The sequence below is a fragment of the Eutrigla gurnardus genome (assembly GCF_963514095.1).
Source record: "Eutrigla gurnardus genome assembly, chromosome: 3".
Taxonomy (NCBI): Eukaryota; Metazoa; Chordata; class Actinopteri; order Perciformes; family Triglidae; genus Eutrigla; species Eutrigla gurnardus.
The window spans coordinates 32188510-32216246 of NC_139917.1; the positions used below are offsets into that span (position 1 = coordinate 32188510).

The following is a 27737-nucleotide window of genomic DNA, read 5'->3' on the forward strand; positions in this document are numbered from 1 at the left end:
TAAATACATAATATTATATTGTTAAACCTACTTACTAAATACATAATATTATATTGTTTTACCTACTTACTAAATAAATCATATAAAATGTAAGGTAGCTTACTGGTCTTATACACAAGTAATTGTGTATAAGACTATATATGACTTCGATTTACGATTTTTATCAAGATACTTCGCTTTGTATTGTGATTCGCTAGCATCGATTACTTTATTATTATTATTATTATTATTATTATTATTATTATTATTATTATTATTATTATTATTTAAAGGATATATTATGAGTCACATTCTCAAAAACGATGTCAGTCTGACAATTATTTCAGCTGCAGAGAAAAATCGTACATACCTTGAACAGAACGCTAATTTTTTCGGAATAAATCGCACTGTACATTTTTTTTATTTGATTAAGAATCGAGTCATGGAATAGTAAAAAAATCTTAAAAAACACAAAGCAGTAACCACTGAAAATCTACGACTCTTATGTCGTTAGTTTAACCCAAACTTTCACTTGTTTGTCACGTATCGTTGCAGATGCTGACATTTCGTAGGAAAACACGTGAAACATGTTACGTTGTCACATTTAGATACGTTGACCAATCTTTTTCAGGGAGTTACGAGTTATTAACGAAATTAAAATTGTAACCAGAACTTTCTGCATTTCAGATTACGTTTTATTTACCACCGTTAACGATATAATATGTAAATCTAAAAGCTCTGAAAGCTACAAAGTGACATTGATGACATTAAAATGCAAGAAAATAAACTGTAAAGCAACTTAATAATATCTGTTTTCTTATAATCTTATAATTCCTTAATTCTTAAAAAATCATATAATTATATTAATACAACCATCCTGCTGTCCTTCCTTCTCTGATTGTCTTTCATAGAGATGTATTTTTCCATGTTTCTACCTCCCTCTCTCTCTCTCTCTCTCTCTCTCTCTCTCTCTCTCTCTCTCTCTCTCTCTCTGTCTCTCTCGTGTCTTGTTGTCTGTCTTTGTCAGTGTCTCTCTATCAATGTGCCTGTCTGTCTGTCCTTCTGTGTGTTTTCTCCCTCCTCTTCTTCTTCTGTCTCTGTTGCTGTCTGTCTCTCTTTCTGTCACATTATGGAAGTCATGCTCCAACCTGGCATCTGTTTCCACCCAGTGCATTATGGGTAGAACAAGAGATGTGGTATAAAGAGAGAGCTAGTCCACACTGGGAGGAGACGTGGTCCGAGCAGCAACCTCCCGGTTCTGAGAAGTGAAGCCTAGGCTGAAGTGCCTAAAAGCTGCATCCTCTCTGCTGAAATGAGCCTACTTCTCTCTGCTGGCCACCAGGGGGCGACTCCTCTCTGGTTGTATAGAAGTCAATGAGAAAATGGTCCTACTTCTCTCTGCTGGCCACCAGGGGGCGACTCCTCTCTGGTTGTATAGAAGTCTATGAGAAAATGGTCCTACTTCTCTCTGCTGGCCACCAGGGGGCGACTCCTCTCTGGTTGTATAGAAGTCTATGAGAAAATGGTCCTACTTCTCTCTGCTGGCCACCAGGGGGCGACTCCTCTCTGGTTGTATAGAAGTCTATGAGAAAATGGTCCTACTTCTCTCTTGATGTATTATCTCTGTAAACATTGTAAACATGAGTTTATGGTCTCAATCTCTAGTTTCAAGTCTTCTTCAATCCAGCATGATATGTTCATTTAGTACATTATGGTCCATTTAGAGTCCACCAGACCAGAAAGCAGGGGATGCTTTAGGGGGCGGGGCTTACCTGCTGATTGACAGGTCGCTACCAATGCTAGTTAGCTACTAAGATGACTTTAACACTTAGCTGTAAAGTTGACTTTGAATTACGAAGCTAACTTTGTGAGCAGCTTCACAACCAGAATCCACATGGATCCAGATCCAATATGTGTGCTGCTCGGGCTGTTAGATCCAGCCGTCGCTCCTCCACAGTCCAAATATGGTCACTTCCTTCTACTGGTTTTCAAAACAAATGCAAGCTGTGGACACCAATCTGATCATCCACAGACGGCGTTCAGGTTGTGGAGCATCACCTTAATGTGCCGTTCAAGGAAACCGTGGCACTAACAACACTCATACATTATGCTTGTGTGTGTGAGTGTGTGAGTGTGTGTGTGTGTTTAGTTCCTGACACCTATGGCCTCGCCAGGCTTTACGCTAATACTCTCCGGCTGCTCTGATAGAGAGACCTCGGTCCTCCTCGGCTTCAAAGGAGGAAAGGCCTATTGATTATGGATCAGGGTCTCACACAATCCCCCCCCACATGCACACACACACACACACATAACTTCAGAGGCTCAGACTCGATCAATAGGCCTCCAATTGAATTGTCTTGCGTTTTTTTTCTGACACAAGAACCGAGTTCATCGTTAGAGATTGAGTCTTGGCGGCTCCGGCCTTCCTGTTTTATTAATTTATTTTAATTAATGATTTTTTTAAATGGTCCATCCACTTACAGTAAAGATCAACTCAACTACAGAAGAACAAGTTTGTCTTCGGGGGCCGTTTTTCCGCCCGTTGATTGTGTCATGTGACCTGTTAAGTCATGACCCCAAGAGCCTCACATAGCCTCCGTTTCCTGATTATTTTTTATTTTGATTGAAATCTGAATTCTGATGAAGGGGAAGCTATGTGAAACCTATAAAACGTCAGGATTATCTATCAACATTATAATCCTCGCCATATGTCGTATTTCAAACTTTCATGTCTCCACATCTAAAAAAAAAAGAAGAACCAGCGTGTTTCACTGAAAAAGAAAGAAAGAGGTTTGGGGAGATGCCGATGCCCGCTTCCCTTCACTTCGGTTTCAGGTTGCACGTGCACCCCAAAAAGAAAAAGTTTCTTTTTTTCCTCCAGAAGAAGAGACTGTAAGAGCTGTGATTGGTCGAAGTACATCACATGTAGATAAAAAGCCCTTTTTATTGGTCTTCACTCTCTATAAACGCTCCTCTGACTCTGTTGTTGTTCCTCGGATGACCTCTAGGGGGAGCAGCAAGGGCAAAGACATCAGCACCATCAAGTCGCTGCGTGTGTTGAGGGTGCTGCGTCCTCTGAAGACCATCAAGCGGCTCCCCAAGTTAAAGGTGAGGGACTCTGCCAGTCCAAACACCTTTTTAACCCTTTGAGATCCCCCCCCCCCTCCCTCCCATGATGTTTACCTGTTTATCAATATTTGCCAAAAAAAACACACTTTATATCAATATCACTATCTATCTATCTATCTATCTATCTATCTATCTATCTATCTATCTATCTATCTATCTATCTATCTATCTATATATTGTTTTGCTTGTTTTCTTCTGTTTTCTTTGATTTAGTTGGTTTTGTAAAGTTTTTTTGAGCATCTAAAAAAGCGATTTATTTTATTATTATTATTATAATTTTCAATATTATTAATATATTATTCAGGATAAGCGGTAGACGATGGATGGATTATTTTTAGATTATTCATATTGTTATTATTAATATTATTTTTATTTTAATGAACAGGGGTCTCAGGTTGATCACCCGTGCAGCTCGTGTCCGTTAACGCGTGTCTCCCATGTTTCAGGCCGTGTTCGACTGCGTGGTCAACTCCCTGAAGAACGTGCTGAACATCCTCATCGTCTACATGCTCTTCATGTTCATCTTCGCCGTGGTCGCCGTGCAGCTCTTCAAAGGCCGCTTCTTCTTCTGCACCGACGAATCCAAAGAGTTTGAGCGAGACTGCAGGTTTGTGTCCCAGAGTCTTTTGGTTCTGGATCACGTCGGGTACCTTAGCGGATCTCTGTCCAGTTTATTAGATAAAACTAGCAAAGCCGGTGTTGCACCAAATTCTGTGACCCATCAGAACCGAATCCACCCTCCAAGCAGACATATTACACAGCAAGAACAAAACAGCATCCAAAAAGCTTTGAATCCACAGAAATAATAATAACAATAATAATAATAATCATCATCATCATCATCTTCCTTATTAAGCCTTTTTTCAGTGACACACCTCAACTGTCACAGAATCTGACGGGTCACAGAATCTGGTGCAACACCGGTGCTCATGTTGCACCACAGAGATGTGTTTTACAGAAAAGTCAGTTGTGCAGATGCTGCCACCTAGAGGAGGTTTACTGAATAGGATTATTCAACCTGACGTAACAGAGGTAGGTGGTGTGTGTGTGTGGTAGCTGACCTTTCCCGCTGTGTGTGTGGTCGTGACTCCTCCAGGGGCGAGTACCTGGTGTACGACAGAGAGGAGGTCAAAGCTCAGAAGCGGGAGTGGAAGAAGTACGATTTTCACTACGACAACGTGGCTTGGGCCCTGCTCACCCTCTTCACGGTCTCCACGGGAGAGGGGTGGCCGCAGTGAGTGGACACACACACACACACACACACACACACACACACACACATTAGAATTGTGTGGGTTTGGCTTTGATCTGTATTAATCATCTTCTTTTTTTTTTTAAGTGTAATTTTAAACTGCTGTATCCCAAAAAATCGAGATGTTAATAATAGTAATAATACTTTTTATTTAAAGGCGCCTTTCTTGGCACTCAAGAACACCGTACATTACATTAGACATCAAGAGATAAAAACAAGATAAAAGACTATCTACAAAAGAATAAATAAAAACAGTGGGGAAGTCTTGTAAATTATGAGATTATTAATAGTCTAATATCTACACATATTTAAGAGATCAATTCAAACCATAAGTATGGAGCCGAAAAACAAATTTGCTGTGGATTATTATTATTATGACCAGTGACGGAATGATATAGGATTTTATATGAATTTACATGATTGTGAATAAATCATCATAAGTGACTGGAAAAATACGGGGAAACAAATATTTATTTATTTATTTATTTTTTAATCACGCAGAGATGATTCATGATCACAAATTATTCAAGATTATTTGATTGTTTTTCACAAAAATATTACTCCATAATTTTAAGAGTTTAATAATTAGCGGGATAATCGCCGCAATTGAGATTATTTTAGCTGCATAATCGTGACATGAAATTGAAACAAGCCTAATTATGACATATTTATTATTTACTACCCTCATTTGGGAATTTCAATACATTAAGTAATTTAATTATTTTGATTATTTTTAATATATGAATGAAAAGTTCACATTTTTATTTGTACATTAGACGGATAATGAAAGAATATGTTATGTGTCTATATATAATAATATGTAACAGATTTTATATTATTTTTAATATAAAAATATGAATTGTGTAATAATAAATCTAATAATAATAATAATATATAATTTTCCTTTTGTTTATTTATTTTCATCTTTTTTTAATCGTATGAAATAAAGAAACAATAATAAAAATAAAAACATTTTACATATAGAATAGAATAAACTTTATTTTTAACATTTAAAAAAGTGATAATCAATTAAATTGATTTTAAAGAACAGAAACAACAAAAACAAGATAGCCCATAATAACATAAAACAAATAAACAACATCAATATATAAATAAATGTTTGAAAAGGAGTCCTACCCCTAATACAAATCAAATTAACATTAATTACATCTGATAATCTGCATGGATTGAAGCTGTTTTGATTATATTATATATATTTATTGTTTCTTATAATTATTATTCCCCCCTCCGCAGGGTGTTAAAGCACTCCGTGGACTCCACCTATGAGAACCAGGGCCCTAGCCCAGGTTACAGGATGGAGATGTCCATCTTTTACGTGGTGTACTTCGTTGTCTTCCCCTTCTTCTTCGTCAACATCTTTGTGGCCCTCATCATCATCACCTTCCAGGAGCAGGGCGATAAGATGATGGAGGACTACAGTTTAGAAAAGAACGAGGTGAGCCAAAAAGGGTTCTTTGTGTTTGTGAAGCTTGGTGAGGAGTTCAGAGTAATGCAGCCGCGACCCCTGTCCCCCCGTCTCCCCCATCTCCCCCGTCTCCCCCGTCTCCCCCGTCTCCCCCCCACAGAGAGCCTGTATAGACTTCGCCATCAACGCCAGGCCTCTGACTCGCCACATGCCCAAGAACAAGCTGAGCTTCCAGTATCGCATGTGGCAGTTTGTGGTGTCGCCACCCTTCGAGTACAGCATCATGGCCCTGATCGCACTCAACACCATCGTCCTCATGATGAAGGTAGGACCCGGTTCTGGTCTACATGACCCACGTCAGTAACTAAGACCTGCTGCAGCGATGCAGCTCGACTGGTTCTGTGAAACCAGAACCAGGACTGAGCGGGGTGGTTTTCTAGAGCAGAGATCTAGTTACTGCAGGGGGTCCTCAAAGTTATTTGATCCTCTTCCAAAAATGTAAATATGTCCAAAAATCCATCTTAACATGAATACAACCTATATTAAGCAAATATACATCTTCCTGTTTGTTTAATATTATGTGGAGAAAAGCTTGATGTACTTAAGATTTACGATAAATGTGTGTTTTTTTTTTTAAATAATACAATTGAGGAAAAAATCGATGGTGTTTGAGGCTTTTTAGTCGAAATGTATTTATTTAAATGTATTCCGAAATGTTGAATTAAGTCGTGTGTGAGATGTTTAGCTTGTGGAATTATGACAAAAATGTTATTAATGCAGCTTTATTTTTACAACTTTTGTCTCCGCTCTTCGTTTTGATTTCTAGTTCGACGGCGCGTCGAAGACGTACGACGATGTCCTGAAGAACCTCAACATCGTGTTCACGACCTTCTTCTTCATGGAGTCGGTCCTCAAGGTCATCGCTTTCGGCCCTCTGGTAAGACTTTATATATATATATATATATGTATATGCAGTATATCTCGGTCGTCCTGGTCTACAGGTACGACGGCGTATCAGGGCCACTGTAGGAAAAAAACAAACATACAGGCCTCCGTGTTCCGTCCTATTATTAATTTATGAAGCGGTTATTTCGGGCGACAGATCTAGAGCACCTTCTTCTTGTCCCCAAAAAACCCCGAGCACATTCACGCTATCGGCCTCCTCGTGGCCGGTCTCCACGGTAACACCACCACTGGTGTTACACTGGCGGGTGGGGGGCGTGTCCCTGCATTCAGCGGCGGGACGATGTGATTGGTCGGGCTAACATCTCGCTCTCTTTTCCCCCAACAGAACTTCTTCAGAGACGCCTGGAACATTTTTGATTTTGTGTCGGTCCTCGGCAGCATCACGGACATCTTGGTGACGGAGTTAGGGGTAAGTGTTCGGGCGACGCTCCCCGCCGCGGGGGTTTTATTTCCTTTCTTTTGTTTTTGTCTCATAACTTGGTGCTAATACTCTAATCCTTTATTTAAAATCCAAACAAGCAAAACTTCTCATCCAAAAATCCTGAGTTATTTATCAAGACGTTAACGTTACTTCACAAGCAGAATATTCCAGATCCACATGAAGATATTATATTTGCACATGAGGACGACTACTATAACTATCAAGAAATTCCATGAATCTAAGCTTCTGAAACAGTTTTAAAACATGAGTCTTGGACTGATGTTTCCTCCATCACACCAGAATTTAATAGAAATGTATTCACGTCATTCATGCTGGGCAGAGGGGAGGCGGGGCTTATCCCCAGAGAGGAGGCGGGGCTTCCCTCCACGTAGACCCCAACCAGGTTTCCTCCATCAGGACTGAAATCACCACTATTGCTTCAACATGTTGAAGTCCCAGATCCACCAGGAAACCAGACCCCCTCCTGTCTGGGTTCATGACATCATCATGACATCATCCAGAGGGGCTCGGTGGATTTCACCAAGCTGGATTCTAGCAAGACCCACGTGGGCTGGTTCACCACAGCTAGAGGAACCTAGAATGTAGTATTGATCTGTGATTTAATATCAATAAGCAGATGAAAAGGATGCTGAAATAACTCCATCATGATGATGATCAGTAAAAAGTGCTGAGTCATGCTTTGTTAGGTCCGTCTGTAAGACCACATTTGGATCGCCACATGATTAAAAACGCTGCTCTGTCCACTTTTAAATCGTAGTTACTCTGGATATTATTATTATTATGCATTATTACTGTGAGTGTTTGGGGTTCAATCAACGATTGTGTGTTAATGTGATGTTTATCTCTCTGTTGACTGTGATTTTGGTGTTTGTAAGTCTGTTTTTATTCTGAGTTTAACATGATTCTAGATTTGAGATTCAGTATTTGTGTAATTCTCCAGTAAGTTCAGCCCCTCTGTGTTTGTCCAGTTGGCGCAGATTTATTTTATCTTCACGCCAAAACAGCAAATTGGATTGTGTGTTTTGGTTTCAGTAATGAACTAAACTCTCTACTGAAGTCGTCTGACTCCATCCGGCGTGTTTGTGTTAATTACTGCAGAAAAACTGCAATCATTAAAGATGCCTCCGGCCACATTTGGATGTCTGAAGCACGTCAGCGGTGTTTCCATCACTGAACTGATCCTTTCAGACATCTGATTGATTCTCTGTCAGCAGACATGCTGCTTCAGCTCATCAAGTAGAAGCTAGCGTTAGTTCATGTTGGCTAAAGCATCCCCTGCTTTCTGGTCTGTTGGACTCTAAATGGACCATAATGCACTAAATGAACATTTTTCACGTTTCAGAACTGGAGGTCGCCACCTGGTTTCCTCCTCAAAAATACAAAATTAATAGACTTCACAATTCGTTTGGAACGAACTCGTTACTTTGCAACGCTAAATTAAAAAACGAGCGCTACATGACATCAAAGAGGGGCCGAACGTTTGCTAACTGCTGTTGTTGACTTGTTGTTGTTGTTGTTAACGACGCCCATAATGACTCCGTCTTCCTCTTCTATCTCTTTACATGCTTTCTTTAAACCTCTCTGCTTTGTTGGCGCCCTTCGCCCCCCCCACTCCCTCCTCTTCTGATAAAAAAAAAAAAAATCCATCCAATCAAAATGCACTATGAAATCCTTCATCGTGTTCTCTCCATCCGTGCTGCGCCATGACACATGTGGTGGTGGTGCTGTGATGATGATGATGGTGATGGTGTGCGTTTCGCCCCTGCCCAATAAAACACCGACCAACCCCCCCCCCCCTCCTCCCACACCACAAATGTCACAATGTCCTTCAACTTACCGAAAAAATACAAAATAAACTCCCTCCTCATTCATCTTTCTACATCTTGGCACATGTAGAATCTGGTTGGTTTGTAATTTATCTCTCAAAGCTTTCTGCTGCATCCTCATTGGTCACCCGCTCCCCCCATGAACACCCTCTACCTCGCCCCCCTTACCCCATCCCCCCACTGGTGCATGTGCTTCCTGGATGACGACCTTTAACCTCTTTATACTTGATGATATAAAGAGGCTCATTGTTAATAATACAGTTTTACACGTACATAGATGTTTATTCGATTCCCTAGAAAGTAATAAAAACACGTGTTAGTAGTAATAATCGTAGGAGAAGCTACAGCGTTTCACTAATTTAAGGTGGATTTGTGAAATGTTAAGGTGGATTGGTGAAATTAAACTGCAAGTTAAGGGCCTTATTTTCACAGCAGCCGTTTTTACATGTTTGTTTTGTTTGTTTTTCTATAAACTTCTACTTTGACTATTTTTATTCATTGTAGGATAAACACAGTAATTGTGGCCCTGTTCCATTTAGGTGTAAGGGTCCCAGTATCGTACATGTTGGCACACTAAATTAAATGGGACCATAATTAATTTGATCAATTAAACCTGCGATGTAAAAACGGCTGCTGTGAAAAAATGCCTATAACAAAATTAATCAAATATTACTCTTAGTAACATTATACGACGACGTATCAGGGCCACTGTAGGAAAATAAATAAATAAAACGAGCCGAGTGAGGGGGGCAATACATGTTTCTAATGAAACCATCCCAACGTGTGACAACGCCTCGTTAAGGTCCTTAGGGTGATGATGTTGATGCTTGTTGTTGGTTTTATTGAGGACAAACTGTCATCTTATGGGTGTTTTTTGATCGGGGCGGTTGGGCTAAGATGCTAGCGGTAGCTTTCACTTGTTGTCATAGCAACGGCAAACATCCGGTGTTAGCGTAACCAAGCAACTCGTTTATATATCGGCTATATATATTTCTAAAGCGGCAAATTTGCAACTTTTTTCTCTGAATATTACCCCCCTCTCTCAGCTCCTTTTTTTTCCTACAGTGACCCTAAAATGTAGATATGAAAGTGTTACCAGCTAGTTTTTACCAGAACTTTGTTCATGTTCTAGTAAGTAGAACCCCTCAGTGCAACTAAACTAGATGAATGTGTGAACCGGAGCTTCGGATGTGCTTGGCCCCCCCTACTGGTCTGCATGTAGACCCTCCAGAAGTATGCTGCCATGCCGAACCAGGTCTGCGCCGAGGCTGCCTCGCTCGCCCCCCTCCTCCTCCCCCTCCCTCTTCCTCCTCATGCTCCGCCTCTTCCTGCCTCACCTGTCAGCCACAAAGACGGCAGCAGAGTTTGGCTGTTTTACATTTCAGTATTCTCTCTGTGACACCGTTTAAAAATCAGCAGTTCATTAGGTCGAACTGCAGCGCCGTAGTGTTTCAAATCAGTTTCACACTTGGTCCGAGTCCTCAAGGGTTCGGGTTTCACGTCGTTAAGTAGGCGACATCACTTACGTGATGTTTTTGTCACATTGTGAAACCTGCGTAAACTACTTTACGTTACATTAGCAGCATAGTAATTTAGTAGAATTCAACATTGACTCAACTATGAAACACTGTTCTCCTGGGTGAAAGTCAGCCGGATTTAACGAATCAGGCGTGAGAACGTGCCGACGATAACGTTCAGTATTGGCTCCGATTCAAGTCCACAAATTGATTGCCTTCACATGCAAAATCTGCAGACAACACGACAAGATTTTGGTAGCAAAAGGGAAGGAATGCTTTGGCTAAAATGCGGTCTGGGTACCTTTCGACTATCGTTTGACGATGATTTCGCTTTTTACTTGATACTCGGATTTGAGTTTCGGACGGTAAAAAATGAGCAGCATGTGGAAAAAGCAGGTCTCGGCCCAGATATTCGTCGGCTACACCAGAACCTCAGAGATATAAACCCTTTGCCCCCCCCAGAGGCTCGACCATCATGGGTGGCCGATGGGTTCTGAGATCGGGCTCCGATGATCTGCATCAGATCCAACGCTCCACGTGAACCCCAGACCAGGTTTTTGGGGCTGAAAACACTTTCCCCAAAACACGTTAAATCGTGCAAATACAGCGGACGCTTCCTCCATGGTCTACATTGACCCCGGGTTCTTCCGAAGGCCAGACTGAGACGGTCCTCTGGTCTACAGAGGATTTCCCTGTTTGCGTCGCCTAGCAACAGATGTGGTTGACAAGAAAATAGCATAGAGCAGAGGAAACTAACGTAATGATTAAAACTTCAACCCAAGTGTGAAAAATAAAGTTCAGCCGACTCGTTTACACGACGGCTGCTGATTGGCTGAAAATCGCTCCAAACGTTTAAATAGTTTGGTGTCACAGACGACCCTGAGCCACGCTCTTTGTGTGTGTGTGTGTGTGTGTGTGTGTGTGTGTGTGTGTGGTTGACAGGCACAGTGCACTGTACTCCATCTTGTGTGGCCTGCTTGCCCCCCACAGATCAGTGCATTTGGTTCTTTAAAAAAAAAAAAGGCATTCTGCTGTACCTGATTGGATGACGACCTTTAGACTCTTTGAATTATGATTTCCTCTCTTTTTTCCTTCCTTCCTCTTTTCTCCCGTTTATATTTGTATCTGAGAGCCGTTATGTTTATGATTTCCACCCCCTCCCCTTTCTCTCTTTGACCTCTCATTCCTCCGCTGTTGATTTTTGGTTTTTGCGTTTGCTCGAGGGAGGTCGCGCCGCCGCGGCGTTCAGTGGAACTGACTGTGTTCTTCCTCTGACGTAGAATAACTTCATCAATCTGAGCTTCCTGCGGTTGTTCAGAGCGGCTCGCCTCATCAAGCTACTGCGGCAGGGAGAGACCATCCGGATCCTGCTGTGGACCTTCGTCCAGTCCTTTAAGGTAGCCCTCGTTAGCGTGATACGCTCGTTAGCGTGGATACGCTCACGGCGTATGCTCTCACCTCTAAACGCTTCTTCTTCATCTGTGGTAGGCTCTGCCGTACGTGTGCCTGCTCATCGCCATGCTCTTCTTCATCTACGCCATCATCGGCATGCAGGTGAGTACGGAGACTCCTTTTCAATTTGTATCTAATTGATATACGAGATTGTAGGCCTGTCGTGACAATTATATTAGCGATTTATTGTACGATATATGAACGTGACTTAGATAATTTTTACGTTTGAGTCTCGATGTGTGATATATGGACTTGAACGCAATCATTTTACGTTAGCGACTTACCATATGATATATTGACATAACAATGTTCATTTTTAAGTAAGGGCATGATTTACGAACATGACCTCAATCATTTTATCTTAGCAACTTATCGGACAATATATGGACATGACCTCAATGATTCTTATCTTAGCTACTTATCGTACACGGACATGACCTTAATATACGAATTATGAACATGACCTCAATAACTTTTATGTTAGCAACTTATCGTGTTGCCACCCAATGTTGCTTTCTGTCTGTGTTTAGTTGTTTGGGAATTTGGCGCTGAGCAAAGAGAGAGACTGCGCCATCAACGAGCACAACAACTTCCGGACCTTCATCATGGCCCTGATGCTGCTGTTCAGGCGAGTCCTCTAGGATTTCTCAAATGCATCCATGTATTATCATTCCCATATGTGTATTTAAATTAAAATATTATCAATATATTATGGAAAATGGATATGGAGACAACAATACAAAAATTAATGATTATATTTCAGGGTAAAGTGTTAGAGAACGGGTTTATGTTTTAAATGTGCAATTAGGACCGATGTGCAGGAAAGTTTGCTTAATAAGAAAAAATATATATAATTCATTTTCACTTGTCATAGCCGATACAAACAAGTTGCTTGGTTCCACTAACACCGGATGTTTGCCGTTGCTATGACAACAAGCGAAAACTACCGCTAGCATCTTAGCCCAACCGCCTCGATCAATAAACACGCATAAGATGAAAATTTGTCCTCATATAAATAAAACCAACAATAAGCTTCAACATCATCACCCTAAGGACCTTAACGAAGCGTTGTCACAGTTGGGATGATTCATTGATTCATTAGAAACATGAATGTCATGGGAAGTAAGCTAGCATAGATGCCGCTTGTATTGTAATTAACTCAAACAACAAATTTGCCACTTTTTTCTCTGAATATTGCCCCCCTCTCTCGAATGAAAAATAGTATAAAAACACAAATTAAACAAGAGTTGACCATTACTTGCACATTTCTGTCGATGAAAGTCTTGTTTTGTTGTTTCCTGGTGCAGGAGCGCCACGGGCGAGGCGTGGCATGACATCATGCTGGCGTGCCTGGGCGGGAACGAATGCGACCCGGACTCAGGCAACACAGAACCTGAATGTGGCAGCACCTTCGCCTACACCTACTTCGTCTCCTTCATCTTCCTCTGCTCCTTCCTGGTGAGGAAACTCAGACTGGCCCTTTAGCCAGTTCAATCATCAGAATGTGCCGTTTTAATTATAATTGAATTTAATACTGAATCCGATTACTTCTCCCTGCTAGAGGGTCAACGTTAAACCTGAAGTTAATGATATCAGATATTTCTCAATAAGCCGCCTTTGTTACTGTTTATAGTGTAGATTTATTTTTTAAGCTCTCCACTAAGTCCCGCCCCTAAAAACATACAATAGCCAATCACAGCGTCCAGGGTCTGAACAGTCCTCCCAGGGTCCAACCAGTCCTACCAGGGTCCGACCAGTCCTACCAGTGTCCGACCAATCCGACCAGGGTCCGACCAGTCCTACCAGTGTCCGACAAGTCCTACCAGGGTCCGACCAGTCCTACCAGGGTCCGACCAGGGTCTGCTCTGGTCAGGGTCTTTCACTTAGGCCTACGGGGGGAAAATGATGTTTGGGCTGCAGTATTGCAGCTGACCACAAGGGGAGACATTGGCCTCTTCCTGGATGAACGGATGTGCAAATAGATGTTGTCTTCTGTTTGTAGAATAAACAACATAATACATTTACATGTCTGGTCCTCGTTCACAGATGCTGAATCTGTTCGTGGCTGTCATCATGGACAACTTTGAGTACCTGACCAGGGACTCGTCCATCCTGGGGCCGCATCACCTGGACGAGTACGTAAGGATATGGGCCGAGTACGACCCCGCCGCCTGGTGAGTCGCATTCCGAAAACAAACGCCCTCAGGCGCAGGAAACTGTTACACGTCTGGACCGCTGAATGTAAAAGTAACTCTTAACCCTTGACTCCTTTTCTACTGAAAAAATGGGGGGAAAAGACGGAGCTCGTCCGAGACACATTGTGATGGAACGGAATCTACGTCGGTTAAAACGGGCCTGTCTGAGCAGAGTTATCTAGCTGTCTCTCTCTCTCTCTCTCTCTCCTGCCTTCTCTCACACATTGAGAGTTCTCTTTCCTCTTCCTCCTCTTCCTCCTCTTCCTCCTCTGTAATGAATGTCTGCAGGAGTGGATGAGAGGAAGGTGTCCTACACCTCATTTTCTCAGTGTAAATAAATGCTTCTCCTCCTCCTCTCTCTCTCTCTCTCTCTCTCTCTCTTTCTCTCTCTCTCTCTGTCTCTCTGTCTCTCTCTCTCTCTCTCTCTCTCTCTCTCTCTCTCTCTCTCTCTCTCTCTCTCTCTCTCTCTCTCTCTCTCTCTGTATTCTGTGTATTCCCTAACCTCCCCTCCTTGTATTTTTCTTGCAGCGGGCGCATACATTATAAGGATATGTACAGTTTATTGCGAGTTATCTCCCCTCCCCTGGGCCTTGGCAAGAAATGCCCACATAGGGTGGCCTGCAAGGTTTGGACCAAACCCCCTTAAAGCACCAACTTAAACACAAACTCTGCTCGCCTTTTTTTAAGAGACTGGAATGAATGTCGCTCTTTTATCACCTTTTAAACGCTAATTCTTCAGAATTTCATTTGGTTTGGGTTTTGCATTATTCACTTGTTTTTTTTTTTATCATTTCACCATTTTGTTTCTTGCATTCTGACATGACAATGAGAATGTTTGGGACAATGCAGGAAATGCACACACACACACACGCACACTGTTGTACACACACACACACACATCGATAGCGGTGTGTGTGAAAGCATGCAAGTGGTGCACTGCACTCGCTGCTGTCTTCTGACTGAACGCTGGGAAACCCACACTGATGTGTTCACTTTGAATTCAGCCTGATGTAGAAACTGTAGTCTGCAGCCAGCCGGCACCTCTTAGTTCTGCTTGCTGAGTTTTTGCCTGGCGGGGAAATGGTTGAGCAAAGCACTTGTTTGAGTTGAGGGTGAGGGAGGCGGGGTTTAGGTCACCACGGAGACTAACACAGAGAGGGCTTGGCCTGAAAGCCGTCGCCACGCCAACCTTCATGGCAGCAATATGAAGCTACTAAAACGAGCAACTACCATCGTCTTCTTTTCTTTCACGTTCAATAAAACTTGTCTTTGTCCGTTTTCTGGTCCCGGATCACGCCGACGTCGCCTCCCCCCGTTGCACATACAGGATACATGCAGGCAGAGAACTCGGGGATCCCTCATGCTTGTGTTGGAGATGTAACAGGCCTCTTGGTTTCTATTCTGTTAGTGAACACTGTGATAATCAGGCCAAACCAGCTCTGTTTGTGTCTCTGGTGTCGGGGGGGTGTTAAGCCCAAGTTATGCTTCCGCGTTGACACAACACAAGGGGGCTTACGGACCCCTTACGTCCTTGCGGACCCCCCTTACGTCCACCGCAAGGGCCTGACGTGCATCTCCCCGGCAATAGCTGTGATTGGTCCGCTAACTACATCCGCTGGAGACCGCTTTTCCGGTTTCCACTCATAAACACCGCCATTTAAACTTTTAATACTTTTATTGTTTGTACCTTGTTTTATTGTTTGCACCTTGTCGCTTTTGCACAAAGAAATAAAACACCAAGTTCTGAAAAATTGTGGATGTTTAAAGCCGGAAGGTAAACAAATAGGCTATAACCAGGCTAACGACGATATACGTCACAAGAGTCTCGGTCGGTCGGTAAGTCTTTACAAAAAAACATATCGCCCTCTACTGGTGTGGCATTGAATTGCATTTGACGCGTAAACCCCACGCAGAACCATCACGGTGTCATGACTGCGTCCAAGCAACTGCGTGGCCATTGCGTGATCACTACGCGGAAGCATAACCGAGGCTTTAGGGTGTGTGTGTTGGACTCCTGTGTCCACCAGGTTCCTCTCAGGGACTTCCTGTGTCGACGGATGCTCGTGGGAAGAATTGTCGGTCACGAAGTGTTTCAGAACATTTAAAACTACTGATTCGCATTCAAACAACAACTTTTCTCATGTTGCCAAGTAGAACTTTCAAACCAGTATATTTCAGTTAGAAGTATACTTCGTGCCTATTTCTTACTCAGGACGCCGTTAAACTACAAAACGAATGTTAGTGGCAACAAAACCTCCTTTAGGAAAAACTTCCCGGTTGGGCTTAAAATAACAGTCGGGTTTAGGAAACTAAATGAATGGTGAGGTTGACTTAGGGACACACGGAGTCAAAATCCGTCATCATGTTGTTGGACCCGTCCACCTCCCGACCATGGTCCATCTGTTTATCTCTACTGACCTGCGGGGCTTACCTGCTGATTGACAGGTCTCTACCATGCTACCAATGCTAGTTAGCTACTAAGATGACTTTAACACTTAGCTGTAAAGTTGAGCTTGAATTAACTTTTTTAGCTTCACACCAGAATCCACATGGATCCCGATCCAGTAAGGGTGCCACTCTGCTGCTTGTGTTCATCAGATCCACCCGTCGCTCCTCCACAGTCCAAATATGGTCACTTCCTTCTACTGGTTGCAAAGAAATCCAAGAAAGCGTCGGCCAGAATGCCAAACTGGAGGCTTCAAATCTGTTCGGTCCACAAACCGACACCCGTTAGTCACCACGACTACCAAGGAAGTTATCGAATAACAGTAAAACAAGGATGAAGCGTGGAAGCGTCCATGCTGTCGGGGTTTCCCACGAGCATCTGGGGGGGGGGGGGGGGGGGGGGTTAGGCCGTGATCCAAAGGTCTCCAGGTGGACACGCCACCTCGGTGACAGACTGCAGTGACTCGTCGTCATGACAACCGATCTATGCTGCGGTGCTTTTCTCTGCCTACTGGAAGCTCCGCTGCCGGTTCTATCCCAGATCCCAAATACCCTCTTTTCACCTTTGCATTGAACGCTAACAACTAACTAAACTAAAAATACAACACCTCCTCCCCGAACTTTATCGCTCCCTCCCTCCCTCCTTCTTTATGATAAACCAGACTAGTAACACTCCCTCGTTCTCTCTCCTCTCTCTCTCTCTCTCTCACCAAAGCAACCACATATCCACAGCGATCTAAACAGTAACCTCTGTGTATTTGTTTCCCCCCTCTTCCTTTCCTTTGTCGGTTTCTTTCTGTTTTCTCCTCATGTCTCCTTCTTCCACCAACACCTCTGTGCGTCTTCGTCCTCCTCCCCCCATCTTCCTCCCCCGTCATCATTTTTCCTTTTTTCTCCCCCGTTTTCACGTCGTCCGTCTTTGTTTGTCTGTCTGTCGTGTGTGTGTTGTGTGCGACCATGTGAATGCGTGTGTGTGTGTGTGTGTGTGTGTGTGTGTGTGTGTGTTTGTGGCCACTCCAGCGGCCGGATCAGTTACACAGACATGTATCAGATGCTAAGACACATGTGTCCGCCGCTAGGCCTCGGGAAGAGGTGTCCCGCCCGGGTCGCCTATAAGGTAGACTCGCCCCTCCCCCCACCTTACCTCCCCCCTCCACCCCCTCAACCACCACCACCTACACCCCTTCATTCTTTCCCCTCCCTCCTTCCTCCCCCGTCCCATCTCCGTCCTCAAACCTCCCCATCGCTGGGGAGGACAACCTCTCCTCTGTCATCAAACCCCTTTCCTCCACCTCCCTCCTCCCAGCGGTGTTCTCCTCATTGTCTGTTAGTGGTGGTTGTGGTGGTGGTTGAGCGCTGGCCTCTCTTCTCTCTCTCCGACCACGGGGATGGAGGGATGGGCTTCTGTCGTGACGTGAAGTGAAGTGACAGTGGAGTGGTAGTCGATCCTCGTTCTTTTATTTCCTCCCTGTCAGGCCGCAGGAGTAAGGGAACGGAGGAGGCTTTGCCAGTCCTTCTGCAACCTGCACGGACGCATGCACTCAAATCCAGTCAAAACATGAATCTGATGAAGAACTTCCAGCAAATGACCTTTAATAGCTCTTAAATTGATGCTTTACCACACTGCATCTTGCAGAACATGTAAATTAAAATAAATAAGCTTGTCTGTTTTTACAATTTGAGGCACAAAAGAGTAAAACACAAAATGTATGAATAAAACCACATTTCTCATTATGTTTCATTTAAAAGTGACATCCTGTAAATTACATCCCTTCTTCTTTGTGACAATATTTAGGGAATTGTATGTCATGTAACTTCAATAATCAGTTAGTGTCGAGGTCCACAAACAAACGTCCAACGTGCATCTGTTTGCTGACGATGCGGCTACAGAAGGACCGGCAAGGGTGTCTCTCTTCAGATCTCTGGGTCTCTTATTCCTGTGGATGGCAATATAGTGCACACATGAACCACAAATATCATAGCAGAATAAAACAAGTCGGAAAAGTTCTGGCCCTTCTAGTTTTTTCATCCTTTTTTTCGAGATGTCTTTTTTTGGACAGCCAAAGGAACCATCGGCTTGTCTTGGCGCCTCAGACCACCAGGGTCAACATCCGGGTCGAGCATTTCAGCATCTGCTGCCTCATCGTCTTGTCGTCCACTCTTTGTCTTCACCGTAGAGTCCGACTCTGTCTCTCTCTCTTTCATTCGATTTCTCGACATCCAGATTCACCAAAATAGCAATGAACAGATGATGTGATGCCTAAAAAAAAGAAGTAGTATCCCGTCCTCACCAGTTCAAAGTGACAAGTGTGTCCATCGAACTATGCTAGCAGATGTTTTTCTATTTCCTATAAAAAATGATACTTAATTCAATGCCTTCCATTCAATAAAATAAGCACTGTGTACGTGAAATTAAATTGGTTTCATTAGTGATATTAAACACCTGCTTTCATTCCTTAACGGTTTTCAATACGTGGTACTGTGGGCAGATTCTGGTCAGTGCCAGGCGGCAACCTCCAGTTTTGAAAAGTGAAGCCAAAGCTGAAGGTCCTTAAAGTGTCATTCTCTCTGATGACCACCAGGGGGGACTCCTCTGGTTGCAAAAAGATTACGTGGAAGTTGAGTTTCAAGTCTTGCTGATTGACAGGTCGTTACCATGCTATCAACGCGGTTAGCTACTAAGATTACTTTAACACTTAGCTGTAAAGTTGACCTTGAATCATGAAGCTAACTTTGTTAACAGCTTCACACCATAATCCAGATAGTTTGTCAGATCCACCCGTCGCTCTTCCGTAGTTCAAATATGGACACTTCCTTCACTGGTTGAAGAAAAATCCAAGATGATCAAGGCCAAAATGCCGAACTCGAGGATTCAAAACCCAAAAAGTGACGCAGTTTGATAAGCAGTCCAACGGATGATGATGGTATTCTATTCTGTAAACAGGTGCTTAATATGAATCTGGGTGTCGGTTCCACATCCACTGTCTCTTTGTCACTTCTGTCTTTTTCTCTTTCCTGTTGATCTCTTACTCTCTCTTTTCCTTACTCTCCGTTTCCTCGAGTATTCTGCCTCATCTTCCACTTGTCCATCGGCGATCAGCATCCATCTTCATTTTTATCGCCCCAAACCGTCCACACAAGCCCTGCCCTTACACTCTACCTCACCTCGACTTCCTGTTCTTACTTCTGTCTCTCCAGAATGTCGACCTGTATCGGCAGTTGTCCCCATCACATACTTCAGCCATCAAAGCCTTCCAGTATTCATTGGTACAATATTCCACAGAAATGAAAAAGTCCATTAGAAAGGACCTCTGAGATCAGAAAGTCCTCATGGTTTCTTGTCAGAACAGAAAGGGGAAGGTCAGACAGCTTGAACCTTTTTGACACAGATCTTAATGCTTTAGGGCCAAGTCCTTGTTTAGGCTAAGTCCTTGATTAGGCCATGTCCTTGTTTAGGCTAAGTCCTCAATTAGGCCATGTCCTTGTTTAGGCTAAGTCCTCAATTAGGCCATGTCCTTGTTTAGGCTAAGTCCTCGATTCGACCAAGTCCTTGATCCTGCCTTTAGTGGACGAGTTCTGATATCTGTGTATCTCTACTGACCTCTTCTTGGTAAACTTATGTCAGTGTTGTTTTTAGTCCTCGTCTTTATCTCTTGTCTTGTTCTTGTAATTTACAGCCTCTCTTTCCTTTCTATCTGCACTCACGCACACACACACACACACATATACACTAACACACACTCTCTCTCTCTTACCTCCAACTTACCAATGATTTCCTCTTTTACTCTTTCGGTGTTTTCACGATTCCTCCTCTCCCTCCTCATTCTCGCCCTTCCCTTTTTATCTGTAACTACATTTCATGACCAAGCTTAGAGTCGCCTAGATTAACTCGACTAACCGCTGTCCTCTCCATTTGCCCCCCTTTGATAGACCCCCGCCCCCCTCCCCTCCCCTCTTACTCTACGGTACATCATACTAAAAACGTCTGGTCGGTCGGAGCAAAAACAGAACGTCAATCATCTCTTTTTGATCTTCTCTATGATTTTTTTCTTCTTTCAGGGAATGCCACAACTCTAATCCTCTAACTTTGACACCTCTAACTTTAAGACACTGAACCCGTTTGACATTGAGAGAGATCTTGACTTGATATGAAATACTACCATCGCTTTCCCATTTGATTAAGGGAACCATAAATGTTAAAACATGTAGCAAAAGAGCAAACATTAATCAATAGGATCAATCCAGTGGGATTGAGGATACTCTCTTTGTGCAGATGCACGGCTACTTGTATTGTGAAAGTGGGTTTTGAGGGAAGTTTTGGGGGGGGGGGGGGCTGAGTAGGTGGGAAGAGTTGGGGCTTAGACAATGGGAGTGAAGTAAAGGCATGTTGCATGCTTTGTGTGTCCGGGTTTGTGGGATTTTTCTAGGGGGGGTGTTGTGTTGTGTTGCATGCGATCGTCGCACTCTCTGTCGCATGGCTACGGGGTGACAGCGCCTCCCGCTGCCTGCCGAGCACTGTGGATGTTGGCCGATGCCCTCCGCCTGCCGCACACTTGGCCTCGGGCATGCCCGACACTCGCACACACTCAGGAACACACGATTTGCATGCACACAAACCCCACCGCCATCCTGACGCCGTGCTTGCCCATCGTGAGTGCCCAACGCTCATGTTCGTAGGTAAATCCGATGGATGCCAACCGGTCGGGATAGGAACGGCGAGCGGGACCGCCTGTAGCTGGCGCAGCTGGTTTCGTTCTATCCGCAGTGTTTTTCCATCGGTTTTACCTGGTACAGTATAGACTCGTAAAGACAGGGAACCTCCTTACAGGTAGGGGGAGCTCTATAGCAGATGCCTCAGTTAAAAGAACCCACAGCAGTCTCCTGAAAAATAGCAGAATTACACCAGTGATACTGTTATTGTTCTCCAGTCGATCTATTTTGTCTTCAAAGGACTCCAATTAAGCGCCCTTAATTGGAGTCAATGAAAATAACTGTGTGTAAGTGGGCGGGGGAGGAGGGGGAGACTTTGGGCTTGGGGGGGTTGGTGTATGTGTACTGTTCTATATATATACATATATATCTACATGTGTGTAACTACAAAGATGTGTAAATGCGCCAATGCATTCACACATTAAGGGAACATGGGCACAGGTTGGGTCGGAGGCCATTTTGGCTCCGATTGTTCTCCCTCGTGGTTCTCGGCTCTCACAGTTGCTTAGCAGCAGATGGCCCTTGTCGGACAGCTGTACTGTGTTCGTAGAGTATCACTGGAAACGCAGGAGACACAGGGACTCACCTATTCAGGTTTCTTTTCCTTAGGCAAACACACCGACTAATAACATTAACAGAAGACCTACAGTCACTAATACAGCACACATTTATCCACAAAACCTCAAGTTCCTCGAGTTGAAATTCACCGATTTGACTTATTAGGCCACATCGGATCTGTATGAAAGAATTGTAGTGGCACCTCATCATCCTTAAGTTAACATTAAGTAAAACCTGGACGAATCCGGTCCACGTCTGATTGGCTGTTGTCTATGGAGCTCTCTCAACCCAGACCCCCAAAATCCCTCACCCCGTCCCCCTTCCCGGAGGTTCAGGCACGCCACAACTTCAGCAAGAACAGGTCCCTTTTTCTCATCCTCTCATCCCGACTGGCTCTCCACAGAGGCTGCTGCGCATGGACCTGCCGGTTGCCGACGACAACACAGTGCATTTTAACTCCACCCTCATGGCTCTGATCAGGACTGCTCTGGATATAAAGATCGCCAAGGGTACGGCCCTAAAGTACTATCATCCCTTAACTGTATTTGATCTCATCTCAGTTCTTATCTGACATTCTTGGGTATTAGGGGGTCGGAATCACCGGAAGTCCGACGATACGATATTATCACGATACTGAAGTCACAATCTTATTTCAGTTTTAAAATAATTGCGATATGCTGAATATCACGATTAACATATACTGCGATATATTCTGATTAATTACCTTTCTAAAGCTGCAAATTGTGCAGCTTGTCAACATCTTTTTTTATCTAATAAGATAGTTTTCACTTGGTTTCACTCCATTTTTATTGCAGCAAAATGTAACCCTTTGACCGTACCAGAAAGGTTTGACTCGTATTTGCAATATTAATAGTTTATACAGTGAAAGATACTTGGTGTCCGTTTATCGATGCAATATCGCCATTGATCGCGATGCTATGATGTATCGATTTTTTCTCCCCATCTGTATTCGGTATGCCTGGGTAATTTGTATAACTTTTCACCTTTCAATTTCTCTCTGTGTCTCTTCAACAAGAATCCTCAAGATTATTGTATTGAATGTGACAAAATGTGACTCTAACAAACAACCTTTTTGTTTCGGGTGAATGTGTGCACGCATGAATGGCTAAATACATTTATTTTTGGATTTTGTGCCATCGTGCCTTCCTTTTGGTCCGTACCTTTGTTGCCCTGTGTTGATGTGTGGGGTGTTTGCACATGTACGAATGTGTGCTTATGTGTGTATGTGCAAATGTTTGATGTGTGTGTGGGGGGCTTGTGCGGCCGCCCAGGCGGTGCAGATAAGCACCAGATGGATGCAGAGCTGAGAAAGGAGATGATGGCCATTTGGCCGAACTTGTCGCAGAAGACGCTGGACCTGCTGGTCACGCCACACAAGGGTAAGTTGCAGAAAGAAATGGCGCGTGGTGATTTGTGTTTGTGTCTCTGATCACCAACTCACCAAGAGGACAGCTTCTACCAGTCAGTGTCATTCACTGCTTTGCATCTCCTGATCAGGTTACTGCAGCATAAACACACATATGAATTCATATATACACCAATGTAGACAAACGGCCTTCCAGTACTGTGGTGCAGAGCGAACATATCGTATACCTTGGTATCAAGGTTCATGGTCCGCAGGGGATTTATACGTGGACCTTCATCGCCGTGAAGTCTATATTCCCCTTCGACCAAAATTTGATCAATGGCAAATTTCAGTATTTCCAGGACATGTGCCCAAGTGGCTCTTGTGACCCCCTGATCTCTAGTGTCACCATCAAGCCAAACCTCTGAAGTGCACGTCTCTTATCTGACTTTTGGGTGTGTGGTCTTTTAAATTACTCCCACTCTTCGAAAATGGCTAATTTATTGAGTTTCCTCGACCAGTGAGGATTTAACTGCCCCCACCAAACAGTCGAATTCATTGGTGTGGCGAGAAAGATGCTACCCCTCACTGGCTTCCAACTGAAGGCCTATAAGCCAGAGGGACTGTTGTGGCACAGGTTGTGCTGGTAAAACGACTTTTGTTAAATTGTTAGGAGAATGAATTACCACGAAGCCTTGAGGCTATAACAGCTCCCAACATACCACAACGTAAACTGAATGCCTTAGTCACCAACAACAAGAAAACCTAGACCCTGACTCGCTTCAGGGAACACATAGCACACATACCGTTGCCCCATTCAGACAGTCCTGGTATCAGGGGGTGCCTGCTATAGAAAGATCCTCTATAGAAGTCTTTTCACTACAGGAAGAATTTAGAAATGAAGTAGTCAAACAGATCCTGGCTAATAGTTGTGAATTATTGTGACCTTGTTCCAGGTAAATCTGGTACAGTGATGCATGTTGCATCATGTTGTATGGCTAAATGCATGTTGGCTAATAAGGTATATTACACATGAGATGTGTGTGGTCATACCTTATCACACGTACAAGGTTTTAATGCTGGGAGCCTCGTAGCTATGCCACTTTGAAAAAGGAGGCACTGCTCATTCTGTTAGCGACACAGTTCAGTTATTTGACCACCAAAACAAAGCTCAGTATTTTTTCTGATATTAAATGTCTACGTGTTTCCATCCAAACTCCGGGGATACGAGTCCAGAGTTTTTAGAAAAAAATTGAGCTCCTGTTTTCCTGGGATCTTTTGACTGAGGTGTCTGCATGTTTCTCAGTGAGGTGGCGACCTGGTTCTCAGCCTTAATACTAATATTAAAGATTAAACACACACTGAGGTTTGATACGCCGACAGCAAAGTGAGGAGAGAATGCTAATGTAGCGTAGGGGCAGCATCTGCCTGTGAAAAGACTACCGGCTTTGTTAACTGTGACGTGTTGTAATATTTATTTGTGGGTTGTACACCAGCGAGTGAGTTCAATTCTGTTTCAGTCGAAGCTTCACAGGGAAGTGATCGTGAACAAAAGGCCTTTTGAGTTTCTGTCACAATGAGTATTTTGTCATCTACGACTATTCCGTTGTCTTTAGTCGATTTCTTTCATTCGTTTCATGCTGAATAAGTTAGTTCCTAGAAACATATGAACACATCTCTGGTAAACACAATATTTAAAGTGATGTGATTATTTATTATTAAATCAATCAATCGATTAACTGACAAAATTGTAGTCGACTCACCGTTTCTTTGGTGGTTTAAGGGTTGCCGTCCCTGCATTTGCATGGTTTGAATGCCTCCTCACAGCTCCCAGGTTTGGTAAATCAACAATCTGCTTGCTGCACTTTCCCGTGACCTGTTTCCTGCTTTCTGCCATATTATACATGGAGGTGAACATTATATCAAAGCTAAGAAAACTGATCTGAAAACCACATGAGTATATTTAGAGTTGAGCTTCATATTTGAAAATTCCATTAAAAATGGTATCATCAAAGCCGTAAATGGGCTTAAGGTGTATGTCAGCCAATGAGAATTGAGTTGACTCCAGGAAATATTTAAAAGTCCAAATCTGTCCCTCTAGGTATGTTTGTGTGTGAGGAAGAGACAATGACCCTTGAGCACTTACTTTATTTTCGTTATTAGTTAAGACAAACCAAATATTCTGTTGCCTGAACATGGAAACCCTGAACTGAAGGTTTAGTTTAAACTCCTGATTTTGAAGCTCCGGTCCGTCCCTCCGTGGACAGACATGAAACAGAATTGTCCCAGCTGCTGCTGTTATATTATTCTGCATGTCGTTGTGAATTATTCTGTGATTGTTGTGTTTTTGTATCTTGTCCTTCCCACTCCCATTCCCCCCACGGCTCAGGGTCCCATCTCACTCGGGTCTAATCTTGCAGGGTAACTTGTCATTTTCTCAGCAGCCACAGACTTGACGGTGGGCAAAATCTACGCCGCCATGATGATCATGGAATACTACCGGCAGAGCAAGACGAAAAAGCTGCAGGCGCTGCGGGAAGAACAGGTAGACACCAAACCAGAGGAAATCCTCCAACGCAAAAAAAGGAACCCATTTCTCTTGCCGCCTCTTCCTGGCTCTCTGTTTTTTTAATTTTTGATAAAAAACCACTTCCTCTAGACCTTGGAATTAATTTTGCCCTTTTTTGGATTCAAAAGCATAAGAACCGATGTCTTAGGGGGCACTCCCACTAGGGCCAGTTGATCCGTACCATACCAAGGCCCGATCATCCCTCGCTGGCTTGCACTCACACTGCTCCAAGCCCAACCGGCCTCAGCACGGTTACCTCTTGTACATCCATCATCACGTCATAATACGACACGCATGTCTTTACGTAGTTTACAAGAAACGCCGTCTCAAAGTCACAATAGAAAACAACACAGAGAACATGACTGTAACTTTTCTGAAAAGTTGTGTCTGCCCATATTTCTAGTTAAAACTCTACTTCTGCATGAGAGCCTGTGAGCGGAGCGTTGTACTACGTCCCGGGCCATTTCCGCTCTGCTACCGCTCACACCACAAGCCTGATGCCCAACCCTGACCGAGAATCCTGCTTTGTCTTGCACAGTCGACAGTATATTAAAGTCATAAATCGGCTCGAAAGCGGGACCGATCCAAGTTGAACACTGAGCGATAATGGGAGGGACGCCATGTCCACGTTGCGTACCCCTGCATGTGCTTGTGGAAGAATCTTACCTTGCCGAAATCCATCTCTTCCAATCGTCCCTGACCGCGGGACGGATGGCCTTGTGGGAGTGCGCCCTAATACATTTAAATCCTGTGCAAGCTCCCAAACTCCACTTCCAAAAAAGCCCTTCCTCCTCAGGTTTTCTTTTCATCACCCGTTTACCCAAACCCAACCTCCCTCTCAGCCTGTTCACCCTTTATTAGCATGCTACTTAAAAATCTGCCTTGAACAACTTTTATTCCTGCTTGCTAACAGAGGCTATCTAGGTGTTTTACCTCCTCTAGCTTGTTTTTCACCACAGTCTGTATGCGCATGGTGACGAGGATCAGGTGTTACAATGGTTTACCAATTTAAGAATGTGTTTTGTTGTTAAGCGATGATGTTGATACCATATGGCCTTATACCTCCCTGTCGGTGCTCCCCCCCCTCTTGTCGATGAATGCCTTTGAGATGCACTTGCTCCCGTTGTCGCTGTTTTTTGGATCCACACCACAGAAGTGTGGGGATACATCCCTCCATCCACGTAATGCCAATCCCGTTTCGCTCCGGCGATTCCAGCACTTCAATCCGAAACTTGATGTGATACCGCCAAAGTCCAAATTTTCCATCCTCGTCCATTTTCAACCGTGTCTCTTACAAAAATGACCTTCCCATACAACTAAATTAGAATCTCAGTTACGTTTCCAGGGGAAATTAATTTTATTCTTCATTTTCAGTTTGAGAAAATTCTACAAAACTACTAGCATGCTTGCTTTTAGTTTAGTATGTTGTGGCATAGAATGATTACGACACAAATACAACAAAACGACTCGATCGGGACCCAAACAACAGTTTCTATTCCCTTCCATGACCTCGTTCCTACGTAGATCAGTTGAAAAGGATTTATGATACACCAAAAGGAAAGGTATGATTCACAAAGCGGTTTTGTTATGTGGGAACGTCATTCTCAAGAGACCAGGCTGCTTTATCAACGTTTGACTTTAAGATTTCCATTTGGCCGAACGGCGGTGAGCGCTGGTGGATGGAGAGTATGTTAATATATTTTCCCAAACAGTGCAAATACAGTATGTGTTGGTGTGCTCCTGAATGCAGCATCCCATTGGACTGAATAAACGAGGTCTCCACATGCTCTCTGAGCATTAGCTAGCACACAAGGACTTAAACCTGTGTGTCTGTTGGTTTGTCCCCCCCCCCCCCCCCCCCCCCCATCTATACACTATCTCACTTCATTCTCCCTCTATTCTCTC

The 27737-nt window shown here is 43.6% G+C and overlaps 1 protein-coding gene across 1 annotated transcript in view; it reads left to right on the forward strand.

Moving 5' to 3' along the window:
• cacna1ab (calcium channel, voltage-dependent, P/Q type, alpha 1A subunit, b) overlaps window positions 1-27737 on the forward strand; it is a gene marked incomplete at its 3' end in the record, with an annotated part of 133621 nt that overhangs the window by 82262 nt on the left and 23622 nt on the right. Inside the window, 16 exon segments of the mRNA XM_084006627.1 lie at window positions 2988-3087; window positions 3555-3715; window positions 4205-4342; window positions 5615-5816; window positions 5947-6111; window positions 6613-6723; window positions 7078-7161; window positions 11818-11934; window positions 12026-12091; window positions 12520-12617; window positions 13297-13447; window positions 14036-14163; window positions 14713-14809; window positions 22301-22406; window positions 23190-23297; window positions 25705-25808. Of these exon segments, the coding sequence (XP_083862753.1) occupies window positions 2988-3087; window positions 3555-3715; window positions 4205-4342; window positions 5615-5816; window positions 5947-6111; window positions 6613-6723; window positions 7078-7161; window positions 11818-11934; window positions 12026-12091; window positions 12520-12617; window positions 13297-13447; window positions 14036-14163; window positions 14713-14809; window positions 22301-22406; window positions 23190-23297; window positions 25705-25808 (1936 nt within the window).